This window comes from Panthera onca, chromosome B2, assembly GCF_046562875.1.
Source record: "Panthera onca isolate mPanOnc1 chromosome B2, mPanOnc1 haplotype 2, whole genome shotgun sequence".
Classification (NCBI taxonomy): domain Eukaryota; kingdom Metazoa; phylum Chordata; class Mammalia; order Carnivora; family Felidae; genus Panthera; species Panthera onca.
This window is the reverse complement of record NC_138343.1, coordinates 136570444-136593011: the sequence shown is the minus strand read 5'-3', so window position 1 is coordinate 136593011 and position 22568 is coordinate 136570444. Positions and strand designations below refer to the sequence as shown.

General features: G+C 36.7%; 1 protein-coding gene across 17 annotated transcripts in view; it reads left to right on the top strand.

Moving 5' to 3' along the window:
• The window catches only part of SYNE1 (spectrin repeat containing nuclear envelope protein 1), a 470951-nt gene that overhangs the window by 118404 nt on the left and 329979 nt on the right, over positions 1–22568 (top strand). For 14 of the 17 annotated variants that reach the window (XM_078447468.2, XM_078447479.2, XM_078447477.2 and 11 more), the window contains exons 6-11: positions 6788–6808; positions 7289–7381; positions 8276–8454; positions 13893–14089; positions 16612–16721; positions 22075–22125. In XM_078447468.2, the coding sequence (XP_078303594.2) occupies positions 6788–6808; positions 7289–7381; positions 8276–8454; positions 13893–14089; positions 16612–16721; positions 22075–22125 (651 nt within the window). The remainder of the gene's footprint in view (positions 1–6787; positions 6809–7288; positions 7382–8275; positions 8455–13892; positions 14090–16611; positions 16722–22074; positions 22126–22568) is intronic. The other 3 variants (XM_078447476.2, XM_078447472.2, XM_078447473.2) reach the window with 2 other exon arrangements.

Here is a 22568-nt window from a genome sequence, read left to right as displayed (position 1 = left end):
TTTCCCCTAGAAGTCAAACTATGAAGCACTTTATAGTCCATAAACTAAGCAGGTGGAGAGACTTTTGTTCCTGACGAGAGAAGTTGGCCCAGTTGGGTGGGGCTTAGTGTAATGACTCCGTTCTCCACTGGATGGTGCTGCTTAGCTTACTGGGGTGGATTGCTGTGGCACATGCAGTCATGTATGCCCATGCGTGGTAGGAGTGAAAATGGCTTCACCTGGCTAGCCAGTTTTTAGTATCAGAACTCTGTGCGCTCCCTTACTGGCAATCAAGCCCCCCTCCTTTGCCTTTGGCTTCTGTCCTCTCCCCTCTTTTATACTGTCTGTGACCAAGGTGTCAGGCTGCCAGGCGGCACCTCCCTCCTGAGTTTTATCTCAGATGTGGCTGTGTTTCCCAACCCCTCACTTCTGTGGGACTACAACTTTGACCTGTTCTGACCCTCTGGGGGGGGTCTCACTGAGCAATGGCTGGGTGCCTGCCCACCCCCTGGAATGTTCGCAGAACTGTGCTGCTGCTGATGTCCAGAGACTGCGGCTGAGTTCCAGCCTGCCCCAGAAAAAGTTCACACGATCATGTACTGGCAGCGTTTTAGGGATTATGGAAAATACAACATACAACTAGCACCAGGCTTCCCCCTTAACATCCTTGTTCCAACACCAGTGAATGTGGTTGTTCTCCAGGGTTCACTGGGACCTTTGCCCGTGGAGTGGCCACATATCCTCTACCAAATGTCCTCCCAGCAGGGGAACCGTGTCTCCCTGTGTGGCCCATGGACCCCTCATACCTCTCTCTCTGCTCCTGGAGATTCACCCTTCCCATCAGAACACTGTCAGGTGTTGAGCTGTGGAGTTTCATACTCTGTGCTCCCCCTGTTTATAGAGTCTTAATGGAATTTAAATGCTTTACTTTCTCTTTTTTCCCCTTTTTGTTCAGTCCCTTGCGTACTCTTTGTTTTCTCTCCAGCTGCTTTCTGGGGGGAGGGGAATGCTTTCCCGTACTCTCCCCCTGTCTTCATCCTCTCTTCGCAAGCAAAAACACCTCTCTGCCCTTGCGTCAAGTTCACCTCCCCTGGTCCTACCCCCCGTGCTGTGTACCTGCTGAGTTCTGTGGTTCAGGTTGTGCAGATTGTTGTGTTAATCCTCTAATCAGTTTTCTAGGTGTGCAAGACGGTTTCGTGTTGGTCTGTGGTGTATGCTAGTTTACCTCCCCACGCCGTGTACCTGGCGAGTTCTGTGCAGGCTGTTGTGTTAATCCTCTAATCAGTTTTCTAGCTGTGCAAGATGGTTTCGTGTTGATCTCTGGTGTAGGCTGAATTATGTCACTCTGCCCAAATTCATATATTGTATTATTGTTATTATTATTATTCTCAAATTGTTCCAACTTTGGCCTTTAAGAGTTCCTTCATGCTGCTGCCATACTCTTTTGATATGGCTTCATCCTTTTTTAAGCATTTCCTTATTTTCTGAAACTACAGAGTTTCCATATTTACCTTATATTTTCCCTGCCCCAGTTCTGGAAGCAACCACTTCCCTAAGCAGCCTTTTTTCCTTTTATTAGTGAGTGGCATTTGCATGCTAGGTGTGCACTGAAAGTTGCTACTGAAGTTTCATTGCCCTTAGGTTCTCTCAACAGGCAGATCTAGAAAATATCAATGTCTACTAACCCAGGTATACACATACATCTGTCTTTCTCTCTTTCTCTCTCTCTCTTTCTCCTGTGTGTGTGTGTAAACCATTAGTTTAAATGGATACTTCTGATTCCAGTCTAAAACCACAAGGTCAGTTACAGCCTTCGATGCTAATTTATTTCTGTTTTCTCTGAAAATAAGAAACCTGGTTTTCATCTACAATGCATTCACCTGTTTTTCAGTCCTAGTACAGACATGAAATAGTTTAATAATTGCTCACCACACCCCTGTGAGAAACGGATTTATTAACTGGAGAACAGTGTGGTGTAGAGTTCTTTTTGTCTTTAGTATTACAGCATTCAGTCAAAGGACTGTTTTCAAAATTCACTTAGGTTACTTCTGTTCTTCTTCGTTCCCTTCAGTGTGATGATATTATGCATTTATAATAAAGTTAGGTCATCAAATCATATTCGGTTTGAAATAACACTCCCTCCTGCCCTGTATACACATCCTAGTTGACTTTATTATTATTTTTTATCTGGGGAACTAGACATTACCATGATTCTAAGAGTAAAAGTTACACTTAGAGAAGGCACCCCCTCTTTATCTCTACTGTTACATTCTCATTCCTCTTCCTTCCATTCCCTATCTCCTCTTAGGTAACCAAGCTCTCTAGCTTCTGATTTATTCTGCCTACATTTCTTTTGCACCAGTGGGCAGATGTATTTTCATACACCATCTTTTTTTTTTTACGTGAAGGGTAACATCTTACAAAACACTCTTGCACTCTGGTTTTTCATGTAACGCTATATCCTGGAAATCATTCAAATCAGTTCGTGGAGATTTTCCTCACTCATGTTCACAGCTGCATCGTATTCCAATAGCTGGAGGTGCCAGAGTTTATTCAGCTACTCTCTTATGAATGGGAATTTAGGTTGTTTCTGGTATTTTGCAACCAAAACGATGCAATTAATGACTATGCATAGTACTTTCCTATTATTGGAAGTGTATTTTCAAGTGTGATTGCTGGGTCAAAAAGTAAGTGTATATGTAGCTTTCTTAGGTATTGCCATAGTTTCTTCCAAACGGGTTGCAAGAACCCTTTTAGATTTAGCCTTTTCCTAACTTGTGGGAATTCAGGTGTCTGTGTTTGGAAATACCAAAAACAGGTTTATAAATAGATATCCAGATACTCCTGGGAAATAGAATGATTCAACTATTTCCTTCTAAGTCTGTATGCACTAAATTAATTTATTTACTGCATGAATGCATATTTGAATACTTTCTGTATGACAGAAATATTCTGAAAAATACAAAAATACTTGATTCTATTCAGTGAATAATTTGTATTTTGGTCAGGTGGTAGTGAGACGAAACAATATAAAGTCTGGTCAGTTGTGCAAACTCCCATGCCGAAGAGAGATACTGGACGTTAAGATGGCAGAGAAAAACAATATTAGGTCTTTTTAATTTAATGTTTATTTATTTTTGAAAGAGAGAGAGAGTGACAAAGTGCAAGTAGGGAGGGGCAGAGAGAGGGAGGGAGACACAGAATCTGAAGCAGGCTCCAGGTTCTGAGCTGTCAGCACAGAGCCCGACACAGGGCTCAAACCCATGAACCGCAAGATCATGACCTGAGCTGAAATTGGATGCGTAACTGACTGAGCCACCCAGGCGCCCTAGCAATATTAGCTTCTTACAGAATATTACTCATTGTTTCCAGATCACTCTAATATCACTATTAATGGGGTGTTTCTCTTCCTTCAGCTTCCTCTATGACTTTTTTATAGAAAGCTGAAAAAGCCATGTTGAATAAGATATTTATAGTTTTCCATGTTATTCAGTCTCCCATTTTACCTATATAACAATAGTGTCATGCTTTATTCCGAGGTATTCTTTGTGACTATAAAAACAAAATTCCCCTTATTAATGTCTTGGAGAAAATTTAAGGACTATAAAGGCGTTGTTTGCAAAGAGGACCAAAGAGCCTTCTTTTCGCAGAACACTTGTTTTACACAAGATCATTTTCACAGAACAACCCTAAGTAATAAAAAATTGACTGTGAGCAGGAATGAGTTTTTTTAAGGCTCTTTGATGCCCACTTTCTTACTATTTATTTATTTATTTATTTATTTATTTATTTATTTTTATAATTTAAGAACTTGCATTTCAAATGTATTTTCAGGCATTTGTCTTTGACCTTTGGACTTACCTTGGCCTCTGTTTCGGTTTTTTTTTTCTTTAAATAATAGAATGTTAATCTAGTCCTTCTTGATTTAAGGAATAATGAGGGCACTCCTCAAGTTTTCCTGGAGAAAACTCTACCATTGTGTTTATTTTCAATTTGTTTACAGGGCATTTGAAAAAAGCCTACTTTAGTACCTGATAGGGACCAGGTAACTGTGACTCTAATGAATAGATCCAACACCATTTCCCCCAGATTCTTTCTCCAATGAGGTGTCAAGTGGGTCCATCTGAACAGTACCACAAGGAGCCAACCACGGACCATCTTTCCCAAAACTTCCCTGAGTGCAGACAAGCAACATGAATTCCAATTCCTATGAAGTTGGATAGGTGATGTAAAAGACAAAGCGAGTTAGAGGTTGCCTATGGAAACAGGAGAACCCAGCAGCGCTGTGCCCTGTCTGCAAGACGGAAGCCAACATTCAGTTTGAACTGTAGTTGCGTCAGTGAAATCAAGCACGGTGATCCCAGATCTTCCAACTGAACAAGAAAAGTCAGTGATCTGGGTTTTTATTGAAGTTTAATTATTTATTTGTTATTTATTAAGTGATTCGGGTAGTTGGCTATCTGCATCACTGATTAGAATGGCTCACCCCCCACCACACTGTAGAAGGCAACTAGCATAAAGTGTCAATGCATCTATTTGTTAGGTTTTCCAGTATATCAAGAAACACTAGTAATCTGGAGTTTCAACTGAAAATTTTTTTTGAAATTTATTCCTGAATAATTTGAATATTTTTTGGAAACATCTGTGGGCCTTGTTTCAGTATGCTATGGCTACCATTGTACTACCAGAGAGTGGATGGCTTAAGTAACAGAAATTTATTTTTTCACAGTTTTGGGGGCTAGAGGCTTAAGATCAAGGTACCAGCAGAGTTGGTCTCTTCATTTCTTTCTGCTGACAGATAGACACTTATAGACAGATAGACACAGATAGACACTGTGTCCTCACATGGCTTTTTTCTCTCTGTGGGTGTGGAAAGAGCTCTAGTGTCTTCTGCTCTTCTCATAAGGACACCAGCCCTATTGGATTAGGGCCCACTCTTACTGCTTCATTTAACCTTAATTACCTCCTTAAGGCCCTGTCTCTAAATGCAGTCACATTGGGGTTTAGGGCCTCAACATGTGAATTTGGGGGGAACACAAATTCAGTCCACATGGGCCTCTGGCTTGCAAAATCAAACTTCCTGAGATTACATGGGCCAAGTGCCATTGTCTAGTATGGGATTCTCAAACACTGACGTACATCAGAATCAACAAAACCTAGAAGTTTTGTTAAAGCAGATTCCTGGGCAGCATTCTCACAGCCTCTGAGCCAACAGGTTGAAGGTGAGGTCCATCATTGTGATTTCATTCTCTTTCTGGTTTCTAGGAATTCTTTAGTCTCTTCAGGTATCTCTCTATTGTCCATCCCACTCTCCTGTGCTATTAAGAATTTAATAGGTTAAGTTTAGTAGGATTTTGCAAGGGAAGGGAAGTGAAGGAAAACAAACAAACAAGCAAACAAACATGAACAAAAAACCTGTGCTCCACAAGCCCATTATGGAACATACAGTTTTTAAGAGAGAAAATAATTATTGAAAACGTTTTTCTTTTATTATTATTGTTTTTTAACATTTATTTATTTTTGAGAGACAAAGAAAGACAGAGCACAAGTGGGGGAGATGGGTAGAGATAGAGGGAGGCACAGAATCTAAAGCAGGCTCCAGGCACTGAGCTGTCAGCACAGAGCCCGATGTGGGGCTTGACCCATGAACCATGAGATCATGACCTGTGAGCTGAGGTTGGCTGCTTAACGCACTGAGCCACCCAGGCGCCCCTGAAAACCTTTTTTTCTTTAGAAGTTGAGTGAGTTATCTTTAGGTTCTATCGTAAGTACAATATGTTAAGTTCATGGTACAATTGGAGCTGGATTGAGGTAAGAAATTCAACTTACCATTTTTAAAAAGAGTGGCATATAAAGAAAGAGAAATAATCTGCCCTTTATGGAATACATTAACCTTATGGTTATTAGCATGTATTATATATCTGTGCCCTGTGGATACTAAAATGGAGGTGGAGAAAATTCTAGAGTAGCTGTAGACAAGAGTAATCAAAATGATTATGGACATTGCAATAGGGTTCTGTCACAAAATTAAAAAATGTGATGTTCTTTATTTTCCACAAACATGTATTATATGTCTTATGCTGTGCTAGGTTTAAAAGAAGTAGACACATAAGTTTGCAATTTATGCACGTTCTCAGTTTTTTTGTGTGTCTTCAAACCTGATGAATGAATTTTACCCCCGAGACAAAATCCCTTAGGTATATTTCAAGTGATTTACAGTGGTTTTCATGCTAGCATCGTGCTAGTCCTCTGATACATAACTAGTACATTTAAACTAATTAAAGTATTTTTGCATCTGATAATTTTTTTAAAGTAAACCATTTACAAACTTCTGAACTTTATTATTAAATCTGGTCTAAGAATTATTGAGCTAGAAATCTAAGAAGTACTTTATTATTTTTTTTTCTAATTTGTTTAGGGATTATGGAAAGGACAATGAGCAGTTGTTAATTGTGTTCTACCGAGATTGGCTGAGACAGACTTTACCATACAGTTCATTTTGCTGAGATTTGGGAAATAACATTTTTAATAGTTGGGAAAGTATTGAAATAAATAATTGTGGACAACTGTAAACAGGTTAACATCTATCTTGAACGCTTTACGGGTACCAGTGCCGAAAAGTAAGGAACTGAACCCTAACAGTCTCTTCTACTTTATTATTTCTTGGCTTTCCTGTATCTTTAAAATATATTCCCAATCATGCTCTAAATTTGCTATCTACATTTTTATTCCCTTTGAGCAAATAACTCTGATTTTGAAAAATTCTGTATGTATGTATATCATCTTCTTCCTTTTTTTTTCATGTCAGTCCATGTACAGAGGATCACCGGTTAGTACAAATTTTAGAATTTTTAACTCCTGGCTTTTATAGGTGAAAGAGAACATAAATTTCATGCTATTTGGTAACAAATTTCAAAGTAAGTGCATTTTTTTTAAACTACTGATTACAGTTTCTTTTAAATTCCAGTCAACTTCTGGATGTAAAAAATAACCCCCACCTTTTTTTTTTATTTCCTGTCTGGTATTTTGTTGGTAATTCCTTGCATGATGTCATATGTTTTCAACTTTAAAGAAATTTTTGATATTCACTCCATAGTCGTTTTTCTTGTGTGCACCTAATGAATGCTCCTGAGATTTCCACTGAAACCATGTGCTTGTCTGTTTCGATGGCTCACCCTACTTACTCTTGTGTACCATTACATAGGCATGACCAAATTGTACTGATGTCTAATAAAGTGCTAATTATTGCATAATTAGGTGGTCTATAATCTTCTGGTATGTTACAAGTAGAGTTTTTCTTTTTGAACAGATTAAACTAGTCAACATTAACTCCACCGATATAGCAGATGGCCGGCCATCAATAGTTCTCGGATTGATGTGGACCATTATTCTGTATTTCCAGGTATTGAACTATAGCTCCCTTTGTGGTTGATATAATGTCGTGGATGGAGGTAGCGGTGGAAATTTTAATAATACTCTCCTTTTCCCTACCTTGGAGATTGATCCTTATGTTAGAAGAAATGTGACCTTCACATGTACCTTTTGTTGTTGTTAGCAGAAGAATTTCCTCTTCCCTGCAAAGGTGTCATATGTGTCATATATGGAACTCCTCTAAAACACTGTGGCATAGGTACTCAGTCTGGAAAGTGAGCAGGGCACAATGGAGATGAAATATTGGTGTATTAAAGAGCTTAGGAACATTTCTGCTCTCTGGAAAGGACCAGTTTTATGCTCCTATTAGACAGTAAGGGGAGAAATTAACTCCCCATCCCATCTAGAATAAGTTTTCTAGCCATTGGGTTGGTTTTAAAACAAGTAGACTTGATTTTTTCGAGCAGTTTTAGGTTCACAGCCAAAGTGAGCAAAAACTACAGAGATTTCTCACCATATACCTTGTGTTCCACACATGAGTAGCTTCTCCCGTAACCAACATCCTCCACGGAGTGATATTTGTTACAATTAACGAACCTGTATTGACTCATCATTATCCTTCAAAGTTCATTGTTTACATTATGGTTCACTTGGGCGGTGTACATCTCTGAGTTTGGATAACCATTAGGTTTTGTTTTAGTCATGCATTCATGTATGTAACTAGCAGTCGTGACTGTGTATAGAGTAGTCTTAGATGCAGTGGGAAGTACAATGAAGAGTACCATGTCAATCATGCCCTGAAGAGCTTGCATTGTCAATGATGTCAAGAGGGCGAGTTTAAGTCACTTTCAGTTGGAAAAGTTAAACATCCAAGGAAATGACAAGACAGTTCTTATATTTTTGGCCACCGTTAATTCACAAACAGATTGAGGAGCTGACCAGCAACCTGCCGCAGCTGCAGTCCCTGCCTGGCAGCACATCCTCTGTGGACAGCACGGTCAGCGCGGAGACCGCCAGCCCCCCGAGTAAGCGGAAGGTGGCCACCAAGATCCAAGGAAATGCTAAGAAGGCTTTATTAAAGTGGGTTCAGTACACAGTAGCCAAGTAAGTGCCACGAGCTTGTTTAAATTGGAAACCCTTGAATAATTTAAGTTACCGGTTTATTGCTGAGTGCACTTTCCAATATTGCAGAATTTGAAGAGACATTTGAGTGAAGGGTTTACTTCCGGACATTGCATTCTTTCCTTGCATTAAAATATCAACAGAAACCATCATTAATACTCTAGGAAAGTGCTGTCATCAAACGAATTCCTTCATTATTCATGTGATTGAGCCCAATTAATTGTTTTTTAACAACTACACTTTGATAATGTGAGGGCTAATCTATTTAGGTTATTGTTTGGACTGTTTTTTTTTTTTTTTTAATGTCTATTACTTTTGAGAGAGAGAGCATGAGAGCGAGTGGAGAGGGCAGAGAGAGAGAAAGAGTCCCAAGCAGACCCTGTGCTGTCAGCACAGAGCCCGATATGGGGCTCAAACCATGAGATCATGCATGACCTGTCCGAAACCAAGACTCAGATGCTTAATCGACTGAGCCACCCAGTTGCCCCTGGACGTCCTGCTTTTATTAAATAATCTTTATGCAAATACAGTAGAGGTTTAAATGTGATCATTTCTTCATAAGACTGTTAGGTTCTATTTGATAATAATGTGAACTCAGGTCCACATTCTGAAGTAATTGTATTCGTTGTTGTTTCCCAAAACTTTCTAGCAATTTTATCTTTAAATTTTTTTCCGTGGGTCTCCTCTTTTATGTGGAATATAGATTCCTTTGTCAACTTCAGCTTATAGACTGTGGATTTGCTTCTGGGCATAATGAATTTACATGTGTACATTCATGTGATAATGCTGCACAGAATATTAGTACTTTCAAGGAGTATCTCTTCATAGCAATTTCAATAGCATTTTCAATTGAGCAGACCAAAGTTTTGTGGTCTGATGTGGTCAGTGATAAGATTTCTTCACAAAGAAGTTCTGCTTTTGTATGATTTTCCTAAATGACATGTCAAATTAACTCTCTTTCTGTTTTGTTTTTTGTGTGCCTAATTCTAATCTGAATCTTATTCCCTACTTCTGAAAAATAGTTTTAAACAAGCACTTATCATTATAAAATATTGAAGCACTAAGCATAGGGAGTTCTATTTTTAAAGCGGTTGAAGAGCAAAAATAAAAATTAAATATAGAGAAGATGTAATTAGTGTTACTATTTTACACAGTTTGGTTTCACTTTTAAAGTGTGTTGGTGGTTGTCTAATTTGGGATATATTTTTATGATTCAACTTGTACTCAAAAATTTTTTTGAAAGCAAAGCTTTGTGGCTTTTTAGAATCTGTAGTAGAAATGGAATTTTAAAAACCTGCCCACAGTGCTGGTATATTGTTTGCATTTCATTTACAGTGGCAATTACTGATCTCTTCTGCAGCTAATTGGGCAGAGAGAAGACATGTGCTGGGTAGGAAGAGACAAGTGACCACATGCTAGGACACTTGTCATGATGCTATTGCAATAAAACTTTGTAATAATGTCAATGTGATAGTCTCTTGCCCATTGCTTCCCACAACATTAAACTAATCAAAAATAAATTGGTTTCTCTTAATATTATAGTTGTTTGAAGTAAACTGAAATTGAATGCTGTTGGAGTTTTTCTGCATTGGTTTTGTTCTACGTATGGTGTTTTAGCTTCCAGAGATGTGCGGGGATCTAATAATAACTAAAAGTCATTCCTGCAACTTGTATATTTGTAACATCAGTGGAAGTGGTATTTTCCTTATCTGTATAAATGTTCAGATTTATGGATCCCAGGATTTCCCACCCATCAACGTATCAGTGAGATCCATTTATTTTACAGCTGCATAAAGTGTAGAGATTTGGGGAGATGACTTCTCTAACATAAAAATTTTGTGATGAACCCATGATTCCATTATGCCTACCAAATTGTTGATAATTTTTCTAAAAGCTATTTTTTTACATTATCCTAGTATGTATTTTTCAAGTATTTTTTTAACAAGATATGGGTAAAAGACTTTAGAATCTATACCCCTTTCAGTATATGACATGTTTTTAAAATTATAATCTGTGAGACTCTGTGGTCTGAATGTTTATCAGTCTTAGAAGAGTGTAGATGATAAGAAAGGGCAAAACATCCAGGAAACACCAGACATTGTCAAAACTGTATTCATTGTTTTCATATAAAATTTTAAACTATGTGAGAAACAAATAAAAAAAAAACCCTTTTAGTAAGGCAACATAATCCATCCTTCTCTCTCTCACACTCTCTCTCTCTCTTTTTTTATTTTACCAATGTACTATCCTGTATACTCTCTCAGACATGAAAGCATTAAACTACAGCATATCTGATATTTGCATACCTTATTTTGAAGGGTCTAGGAAGAACAATGGTATTTTAAGGCAAAACTTAGTGAGATAATGAAACAAATGAAGATAGGTACATCCAGATCCATTGAAAATGACTTGAGGTAAATACATGTTAGAAGTCAGAAATGCCTATAAACTGGATATACTTCATCATTTCTTTAAGTGATGTGTCCAAGTCTAAGTTTGTATCACTTCTGTAAGCGACATACCTAAGTTTTCCTAGATTTTGTATTTGAGATTCTTAAATGAAAGGTTTAGACTAAAACTTAAAACTTTTTAGAAATATCACCTACTGTTTTGATGTAATACAACACATAGGTGTGCGTGGGGGGGGGAGGGTGTATGTGTTCAACACATTATAGAAAAATAAAATGTACTGAAACTTCTAAAATTATTCCAATGTAGTAATATTTAGGGAAATATTTTATACATTTATTTTTGAAAATATCTAAAACAATAAACAGGTTGAAGAAAATCAGAAAATATCTAATACATGATGAATATTTGTTAGCTAATTATTACTTACACCACCTTGTTTTGTTAAGAAATAATTTGAGGTGGCTGTGAAAACAAAAACATCTTTTTGTTATTATTCTTTAATTTTTTAAAACTATTTATTTATTCCTGAGAGATAGAGAGAGAGACAGAGCATGAGCAAGGGAGGGGCAGAGAGAGAGGGACACACAGAATCTGAAGCAGGCTCCAGGATCTGAACTGTCATAGAGACTCGAACTCATGGGTCTCGAACTCACGAACCGTGAGATCATGACCTGAGCTGAAGTTGGATGCTTAACTGACTCAGCCACCCAGGTGCCCCCAAAAACATCTTTAAATGAGAAAATGTGAAAAAAGAAAATGCAGATGGAAAAATAAGATGAAGGTGGAGGCAAATGTACAAAAAAAGAGCTAACGAGAACACGCTGTCCCACTTGGGTGGGGATCTGCCCGTGTGCCAGACATTGGCTGAAAATATTATATGCATACTACCAGAGATGGAAACTCTGAAAGAACTAAGAGAAGATGCAAGGTTACTTTATAACTACGGAAATCTTACAAAATTGTTTTGAAAATCTACATTTATGAAGTCAGTGATGAGATCCAGTGATGCTATTTTTAGCATGTTGTACACAGACGGAATGTACGTTGGTAAAACAGGATTTCAAGTGAAACTTAAGTTGGCAGAGATAAAATTTAAGAGCATTTATTACTTTGTTGTTTTAATCAATGTATCAATCGTATATAAAGTATTTATTTTTATGAAAGTGTATTTTATGCAAGCTGAATGTACATTGGTAATACAGGGTTTAAAATGACTTTTTAGTTTGCAGAGATAAAACTTAAGGGCATTTATCGGGGCGCCTGGGTGGCTCAGTCGGTTGGACATCCAACTTCAGCTCAGGTCATGGTCTCACGGTTTGTGAGTTCGAGCCCTGCGTTGGGCTCTGTGCTGAGAGCTCTGAGCCTGGAGCCTGCTTCAGATTCTGTGTCTCCACCTCTCTCTGCCCCTCCCATACTCATGCTCTGTCTCTCTCTGTCTCTCAATAATAAATAAACATTAAAAAAAAATTAAGGGCATTTATCAACTTGGTATATTAGTCAGTGTTACCAGCCAAATATATCTGACAGCTCATGGAAATTTTGAGACTATAGTAAAAAAAAAAAAAAAAAAAAAAAAAAAAAAAAAAAAAAAAAAAAAAGATGTTACCTCTGCTTCATTTAGAAACAGCTATAATGAGACTAATGTTTTAAAAAGAGACTGCCAGGATATTTATCCATTGAATGTCACCTAATTAATTGGTCACCTTTAAAGGCTCTAGACTTAACCAAGGGATGTTGCTTAAAGACATCTTTGCAGCTTCCTTTTTGGAGCTGCCTTTGTATATAGTTGACAAGTTACAGATTGAAAAACAAAATTCATTGTGATTTATCACTTTTATTTTCAACAACAAAATATTACTACCAACTGGAATGATTCTTAATTATCACAATTGGCTTCAAATTAATCATATCCACCACAAAAGAACAAAGATTTGCTACCAGGGCATTGTCCTCAAGACAATTCCAAAAACAGAGTTTACAAAACAATTTGATCAGGAATGCCTGGGTGGCTCAGTAGGTTAAGCGACCGACTTCAATTCAGGTCTTGATCTCATGGTTTGTGAGATCAAGCCCCACATCTGGCTCTGTGTTGACAGCCCAGAGCTAGTTTTGGATCCTCTGTCTCCCTCTCTCTCTGCCCCTCCCTGCTCTCTCTCTCTCCCCCAAGAAACAACCAACCGAACAAACAGTTTGTTCGAATAATTTGACAATGTGTAAATGGAAACTTGTCTGGACTCATGTGGACTATAGGCTCCTGTGTGATTGATTTACAGATAGGATCACATCCATTTGCATTTGTTCATTCTAATGAATTGCATACAGTTCAGCCATATTATCTTGGTATGTTAATACCTGTGCATGCACAACACATTGATATTTATCACTGTCATTAGAATTGTGCTAGATATGGGGTGCCTGGGTGGCTCAGTTGGTTAAGCATCCGACTTTGGCTCAGGTCATGATATCATGGTTCGTGAGTTTGAGCCCCGCATCGGGCTCTGTGCTGACAGCTCAGAGCCTGGAGCCTGTTTTGGATTCTGTGTCTCCGCCTCTCTCTCTCTGCTCCTCCCTGGCTCACACTGTCTCTCTCTCAAAAATAAATAAACACTTAAAAAATTAATAAAGAAAAGAATTGTGCTAGATACTTCAAAAATATACAATGATAAATTACTATCAGTTTTGGTGTTTCATAATTTTCTCTTTTTTATTTTACCAGACATGTTTTCTCTGAATTAGTTTCCTTTAAAAAATGTGCTTTAAATTGGACATCACAATTACTGAAAAATCTAATATAGAAAACTCTTGCCATCTTGTTACCCTCTAACAATTTTGTTTTGCCTCATTTTTTTCAAGCAGCTGATATAGCTAACTGCACATCAGACACTGTTGAGGATTAGATTTTGCATTAGTCCTTGAGGAAAGTGCATATTACCTATTCCGATTCAGAATGTGACATTATTTTATTTTATTTTATTTTATTTTATTATTTTATTTTTTATCACATTAAGGCAGACGGGAATAGACGTAAAGGACTTCGGGCGGAGTTGGAGAAGTGGAGTTGCCTTTCATTCGGTCATCCATGCCATTCGACCAGAACTAGTGGACTTGGAGAAAGTGAAAGGCAGATCTAACCGGGAAAACCTGGAGGAGGCTTTCACTATTGCTGAATCAGAACTAGGAATTCCAAGACTACTGGATCCTGAAGGCAAGTTGAATAATTGTTGGTTCTTGTGTACACACATCAACTCGGCAGGTTTCTCTTTCTCAACGGCAGAAATTCCAGATGATTTATGAGACCTTAGTAGAGGCCAGAAATTTTTAGAAAAGCAGTAAGAAATAGTACCTTCCTGCACTAATTTTCTTTTGGAAAAATATTCGCCATGATATATGGGAGCAAAATAACAGCTCTGCTGCTCCAAACAGCACTTTGGCATTGCTGGTGTCAGCCAGGTGACGTGCACCTACTCAATATAGTAAAGGGTAGAATGAAAGCTTTAGAAGTGTGTGGATATTAGGGGGAAGAAGAGAATCCAGGATAAAAGAATTACTCTACTTATATAACAAAGAATCTGGAAGACATAAGAGATTAATAACCTAATATCATATCTTTAAAATGTCAGCCTTAGAAACTTGGAAATGTTGATAATCATCCAGTGTTCTGGTATCAACGGGGAAAACCACACCAATGGTCAACTGCTATTTTTCATTAGAATTATCTGGCACCTTTTTGGTAAGGCTGTGAATTTTAAGACATTATGGGAATGGATTCAACTCCTTCAAGCCTTCAAGAGACAATTTTGATGACTTTAATAAACTTTAGTAAACTGTATATATTGTTTGTCATATTGAAATAAACGGGGTAAAAGTGAATTTTCCAAATGCTGCAGACAATTTCTTATTTCGGTTGGCAGTTATGAATATTTCTATTAATGATGCAGAAAAGTCAATACAATGAAAGCAAGTTATTTTTAAAGATGAGGTATCAGAGTAAGCATGATTACCTCTAAAACAGGATCTAAGTGGGACACTTGTGCCTGCAAGGTTACAGATACCTACAAAGTCCTGTTTGACTTCCCGTGAGATGAAAGCAACGTGGAGATCCCTTGCCACTTTGGGAACCTGCAGGGGGCCCCCCCACATTCACTAGGATAGCCAACAGCTTTCCACCTTGTTCTGCACCCCACACACACACACACACACACACACACACACACACAAACACAAACCAGTAGTATCCAATATACTGTTCAGCTCAAGGAGAAAGCCACATACATTGAGCCCTCAATTTTTCCCAGAGTAGGCCAGGAGGAAGGTGTAAATGGTTTTTTCATACCCACTCGACCAGAGAAGCTTAATGTTTTTTCTTTGATGATAGAAACCGAAGTTGCCCAGATGCAGGGCTAGCCCAGATAGAAGGTGATCTTTTGTTTTCCTAAAGCAAACTACCCCCTCAAAAAGTTATTGAGCTTAAACTTTTTTAATTGAAAAAGTTAAAAGTATAAAAATTAATTAATTTTTGAAAAGACATTTAAAAAAAGTCATTTAGCCCACTTGAATGTATAAAGTTTTAGGAATACAGATGAAATAGACCAAACTCTATTATAACAATTATTTTATGATTTCGTTTCATGTATACTTAAATGCACTTATTGTATTAAATCATGTGGTAAATGTTTTTTTTTTCACTTTTACATCTCATGAAAGTTCTTCTCGTTTTTCACATGTGTCTTCCACATCAGTGATCTTGTTGTTTCTGCAATCACCTTGGAGTCCTCCAGCACATTCCGGAATACATTATCACTGTTTCCTCTGAAGCCTTTGGAGTTGCAGCACTTTTTAAACTGGCACTGATAGTCCCTAGAAATTCTATCTCCCATCACAAGAAACATTACAAAATATTAGGGCAGTTTATGTTTTGGTTTTCATGGCTTTTGTTTGGTTATATTTTTTGCTTTGTGGGTATTTGTAATCTCCAAATGTAATCACCTTCTCATTGCCTTTAAAAGAGATAGTTAAAAGATGATTGAAAACATTCAACACTTTTATGTATACAGTCTTACCCCCAGTCTAAGCTACTGATTAAATTTGTATAAATACCTTTGCTTGATCTTTACTGGTTTTATTACACTTAAAAATATCTTTTCAGGCTCTGTGTTTCCCTCAGACTACTTGACTATTCAAAGTATAGTAATTTAGAGAGAATCAAGCATAAGGGAGAGGCTATCCAGGGAACTGAACATAAGGCATCTCCCTCTTTGCTAAAATAAAACTTGTGGGGGCAAGACAGAGCTTATCTATATTTGGCCAGATACAGTATACAGGCTCTATAGTCACATCATTTACCTGTAAGTGCTTTTTACTCCCCACTTGCCCCTGTTCTGAAATTTACATATTATTTATATTTTATTAATGACACAGAACATCTGAATAATCATATAGGATCTCAGATTTTGATGAATTAATGTTGAGATTATTTAAATTAAACATGAATTACTTTCCTAAAATTTCTTAGTTAAAATGTGTCATGTTTCTGAGTCATAATATTCCCATCATGTATCATCCAAACTAAATTGGTTTCCCCTCCCTCACCATCTTGAAATATTAATTCTATTTTTCTTCTGCACGGAGGGCACTCTCTTTTGGCATATTAGCTAGATTTCAATATTGTTAGATTAGCACTATAAATAATGCTAACTAATCTATCCACATTTGGTTTGGCTGTTCCAGATGTTGATGTGGATAAACCAGATGAGAAGTCTATTATGACCTATGTAGCCCAGTTTCTGAAGCATTACCCTGACATCCACAACACAGGCACTGATGGGCAAGAGAATGATGTAAGTACTTTTTTTCTTTGAGCACTGATAGCACACTCAGTGATAGTGACCCAGATGTTTAAGCATGCTGCTTTCTAAAAATTAAATTTAAATGCATTTTTTATTTTATTTTATTTTATTTTATTTTATTTTATTTTGTTTTGTTTTGTTTTGTTTTATTTTATTTTATTTTATTTTATTTTATTTTATTTTATTATTTTATTTTGGAATACATTTCAAAAGGAGAGCAACTGAGTAAAGAATAGATACCAGCAATTGGGGAAGAGGTTACCGGGAAAGATTTTGCTGGTGGGTATGTTGGATATGTCAGAGAGCATCAATGATAAATGCTTAGACGTGTAACACTGATGAATTAAAATTGAGGAAAGATAGCCATGTTGGGAAATTCATTTAGTAATCTGAGGATGAAGCAATTTTATATCTATGTCATTTGTGCTTCTAGAACTTGAGTCCCCATATTCTGTTCAATCTGAGAAAATCTAATTTTGACTTTTAGATTTATTATATAAGTCACTAGTCACAACAAACATATGGAAGTAAGGCAAACTTGTAAAAGTTCTAATTATTCACTGTGATTAGATTTTTTCAAGCTCTCAATAGTTTGAATAACATTTATATTTTTTATACTGCTCAAATGACATATGTTCATTGTCATAAAAAAGAAAAAAAGTGAATAAAGGAAAAAGAAAATTATTTGTACTTGATCTTCTAGAGAGACCCTGTCCTAGAGAAAAAAATTAATATGTGGTGTCAGTTACCAACATTTTTATATGTATGTAGATGCATAGAATATTTTAACAAAAATGAGAATTATAGTATACATACAATTTTATCATTTTCTTTTTCTGTCAACATTATAAAAAAATTTCTTCTTATGCCATTCTCTCCAGGACATCATCTAGATGTACAATAATTTATCTAATCTTCATTGTTGAAAATTTCTGAATTTTGCCATTATAAAAAATATGTTTATGAACAATTTTATAATAAAACATTGCTTTATGATTCTTTCTTAAAAGTGGAATTTCTAAGCTAAAGGGAATGTAGGTTTTTACTGCTTTTTGAAATGATTTTGTCAAATTTTCCTGTGGAAACTTTGTCCCATTTTACACTTTAGCCAGCACACCAGCATGCCTATTTTCCCAGACTTTAATAATCAATATTACCATTCTTCTCATTTTTTTAAGTATTATCATTTTTTTAATTATAGTGAGGTAGATTTACTACTGAATTTGAAATTAAATGTAAGATAAAATGACAACAGGGAGAGAAATAAGTGGAATTTTCAAGATGCGTTAAAAAGCTACCTGTCTGATTTCACTGCTCAGGTCTCAACAAGAGTTTTCAAAGCAGTTTGAGATTATCCTGAAGAGAAACCAGAAAAACATTTAATACGTTTTCTAAATAGAAACAAGTCTAAGGTAGCAAAAGCCAAGGGCTCATAACCCAAAGTGTTCAACCAGGAGAAGGTATTACACTAATAGAGATCTGTGGCTTCATAAAAAATTAAGCAGAACAATGGTAACTGGCATTTCCTAGGTTGCTTGGTTGAAATTAATCTGGCTTTTGATATAACTATGTTAGGTATTTAAAAGCTTATCATTTCAGGAAACCTGTTTTGTTCTTTGACAGGATTCAGGCACACATGTTGACCACTAGAGTAACTTATCTGTAGTGAGCAAAGTAAATGTTTCTAAGAAGACCCATGGGAGGCAAAAGCCGACTTTCTACACAAATCCTAGCATGGACTGACGCATGTGCTTTGGAGTCATTTGGGGCTTTCTGGGTTTTGAGAGTATAATCGAGTGTGGTTGTTGCTCTATCAGAAAGCATATTAGAGTTAACCCCCTACAGCAATGAGAAAATCAGCTTTTCATCTGATTTTCGTATCAAAAGTTTTTGTATTACCCAATTGGATTTATTTCTGATCAGGTTTCTGAGTCTGTACTGTTTTAATTTCTGTGACATTAATCATCGCTCCAGATGAGTAAACTCTGTGACTGGCAGCGTTGGAGAAACAAAAGGATGTGCTTTTGTTAATGCTCATGAGCAAGAATTTAATGCCAAAACGCTTCAAGATTTGAAAGACACACATTCCTGACATAAGCCTGCTAATATGCTTTACTCAAGAGGCTTTATTATTAAGAGATTAATTTCATTGTCTGGAAAATAAGTTCTGATTGTTCTTTTCAAGTTTTCTCTATCCCTTCCTAAAAAGAGAATGCATATGATTCTTCAGGGTTATTTCAAAAATTAATTTTGAGGAAAATATATCCTAAACTTTGCTCCTTTTTTAATGTGGCATTTGTAATGGGAAATCTAAACATGAAGATTTTCAAAAAGAAAAAAAGAATTTTATGTTTTTCATGATGTAGGGCTTCTCTTTGCTCGATGCAGCTAAACGGCCACCTAATTCTATCTAGTACAAACTTTTTAATTTTATTTATTTATATTTAATTATTTTATAGATTCTACACATTACAGCTATTGATGCCATTACCTCAAAATACTTGGTATTTGTCTAACCAAGTCTTGGGAAATAGTTCTTTTAATTCACTTTTATTTTGTTTTATTTTTTAAGTTTATTTATTTATTTTGAGAGAGAGAGCATGAGCAGGGGAGGGGCAGACAGAGAGAGAGGGAGAAAGTGAATTCAGGCACAAGCCAGCTTCCTGCTGCCAGCAGGAAGCCCAACACAGGGCTCGATCCCACGAACTGAACCGTGAGATCATGACCTGAGCTGAAATCAAGAGTTAGATGATAACCAACTGAGCCACCCAGACAGTCCTCTTTTAATTCTCTTTTAAAAAGCTTGGCATCGGCTCAGGTCATGATCTCACAGTTCATGGGTACAAGCCCTGCATCGGGCTCTGTGCTGACAGCTCAGAGCCGGAAGCCTGCTTCAGATTCTGTGTCTCCTCACTTTATGGCTCTCCTCCACTCATGCTCTGTCTCTCTGTCTCAAAAATAGATACATTTAAAAAAATGTTTAATTGAAAAAAAAAAAGCTTGGCATCAGTGTGTCTCCAGGCTTCCATTTTTTGGTATATTTGATTGCTGTATCTTTTTCATGAGTTTATTTAAAGTGTGTACTTTATAGATCTATTTTATTTTATTTTATTTTTTATGTATAATTTATTGTTAAATTGGTTTCCATACAACACCCAGTGCTCATACCAACAGGTGCCCTCCTCAGTGCCCATCACCCACTTTCCCCTCTCCCCCACCCCCCATCAACCCTCAGTTTGTTCTCAGTATTCAAGAGTCTCTTATGGTTTGCCTCCTTACCTCTCTGTAACTTTTTTTCCCCCCTTCCCCTCCCCCGGGTCTTCTGTTAAGTTTCTCAGGGTCCACATAGGAGTGAAAACATATGGTATCTGTCTTTCTCTGCCTGACTTATTTCACTTAGCATAACACTTTCCAGTTCCATCCACGTTGCTACAAATGGTCAGATTTCATTCTTTCTCATTGCCAAGTAGTATTCCATTGTATATATTAAACCACATCTTCTTTATCCATTCATCAGTTGATGGACATTTGGGCTCTTTCCATAATTTGGCTGTTGTTGAAAGTGCTGCTATAAACATTAGGGTACAAGTGCCCCTATGCATCAGCAGTCCTGTATCCTTTGGGTGAATTCCTAGCAGTGCTATTGCTGGGTCATAGGGTAGATCTATTTTTAATTTTTTGAGGAACCTCCACACTGTTTTCCAGAGCAGCTGCACCACTTTGCATTCCCGCCAACAGTGCAAGAGGGTTCCTGTTTCTCCACATCCTCTCCAGCATCTATAGTCTCCTGATTTGTTCATTTTGGCCACTCTGACCGACATGAGGTGGTATATCAGTGCGGTTTTGATTTGTGTTTCCCTGATGAGGAGTGACGTTGAGTATCTTTTCATGTGCCTGTTGGCCATCTGGATGTCTTCTTTGGAAAAGTGTCTATTCACGTCTTCTGCCCATATCTTCACTGGATTATTTGTTTTTCGGGTGTGGAGTTTGGTGAGTTCTTTATAGATTTTGGATACTAGCCCTTTATCCGATATGTCATTTGGAAATATCTTTTCCCATTCCGTCGGTTGCCTTTTAGTTTTGTTGATTGTTTCCTTTGCAGTGTAGAAGCTTTTTATCTTGATGAGGTCTTAATAGTTCATTTTTGCTTTTAATTCCCTTGCCTTTGGAGATGTGTTGAGGAAGAAATTGCTGTGGCTGAGGTCAGAGAGGTTTTCTCCTGCTTTCTCTTCTAGGGTTTTGATGGGTTCCTGTCTCACATTCAGGTCTTTCATCCATTTTGAATTTATTTTTGTGAATGGTATAAGAAAGTGGTCCAGTTTCATTCTTCTGCATGTTGCTTTCCAGTTCTCCCAGCAACATTTGTTAAAGAGACTGTCTTTTATCCGTTGGATATTCTTTCCTGCTTTGTCAAAGATTAGTTGGCCATACATTTGTGGGTCCAGTTCTGGAGTTTCTATTCTATTCCGTTCACAATTGCACCAAGAATCATAAAATACCTAGGAATAAACCTAACCAAAGATGTAAAAGATCTGTATGCTGAAAACTATAGAAAGCTTATGAAGGAAATTGAAGAAGATACAAAGAAATGGAAAAACATTCCATGCTCATGGATTGGAAGAATAAATATTGTTAAAATGTCAATACTACCCATAGCAATCTACACATTCAATGCAATCCCAATCAAAATTGCACCAGCATTCTTCTCGAAGCTAGAAAAAGCAATCCTAAAATTTGTGTGGAACCACAAAGACCCTGAATAGCCAAAGTAGTATTGAAGAAGAAAACCAAAGCGGGAGACCTCAAAATACCAGACTTTAGCCTCTACTACAAAGCTGTAATCATCAAGACAGTATGGTACTGGCGCAAAAACAGGCATATAGATCAATTTTAAATCTAATTTTCTTAATGGAAGTAGACATTGCTATGCCTTTCTTACTCCAACCAATAAAACTGATAAACTTTTTCTCTAAAGGTCTTCCTTGAATACTTAGCACTCAGTGTATTTATAGAGAAGAGAAATGAATTAATATACCTCTTTTTTGTATAGTTCACCATTTAAATCGTTAATATTTTAACATGTAAACATTTATAAAATGTAAACATTGCCAAAAATTAAAACAAAACATCAAATACTAGAATACTAACTTGCCTTATTATATCTGAGCATTTTGATGCTTTCAAAAGTTATGACAATCTCTTAAAGTAACTATACCCATAAAATTATCATCTGTTTGTTTATGGATAGATGCCTCTCCGTTGATTTTTTTCTTCTTTCCTATATAATCTTTTGTCCTTGATTTATATTATTTTTCTGTATGTTATCTTGTTTTCATATTGTTAGGAAATACTTCCAGGTTTTCCATCTTTTGCAAATTCTATCCAAAATTTTAAGGTAAGATGTAAATAATCTTGAATTAGTGACCTCTTTCAAACGTCCTGCATTCCATAGCTTACTAGCCATTCCTTTGCATGTATTTGCTTTTATATACACGTTTCTTTTAATACATTAATTCTGTTATTTCCTTTTCTTTCTAATAGAACAAATAACCTACGTAAATGTTATGAAATGTTAGTTGTAGCCTGAGCCACTCCTATGGACTTTCCCACTAATCTTTAATTTTAAGATGGCATCAATTAATTTCTTCTTAATAACACTTAACAGCACTAATGAAAGGAAAAATTTACAATAACAACATTTGGCTTCTTTGTATGTGACATGCAAAATAAAAACAAAGCTAAAGATTTATTTTTATATTTTAAAATATTAAGTAGGAAATAATTACTTGAAAAAGGTAAGTACTCAGTTAGCTTGTATCCTGAGGTTTATTACGTCTC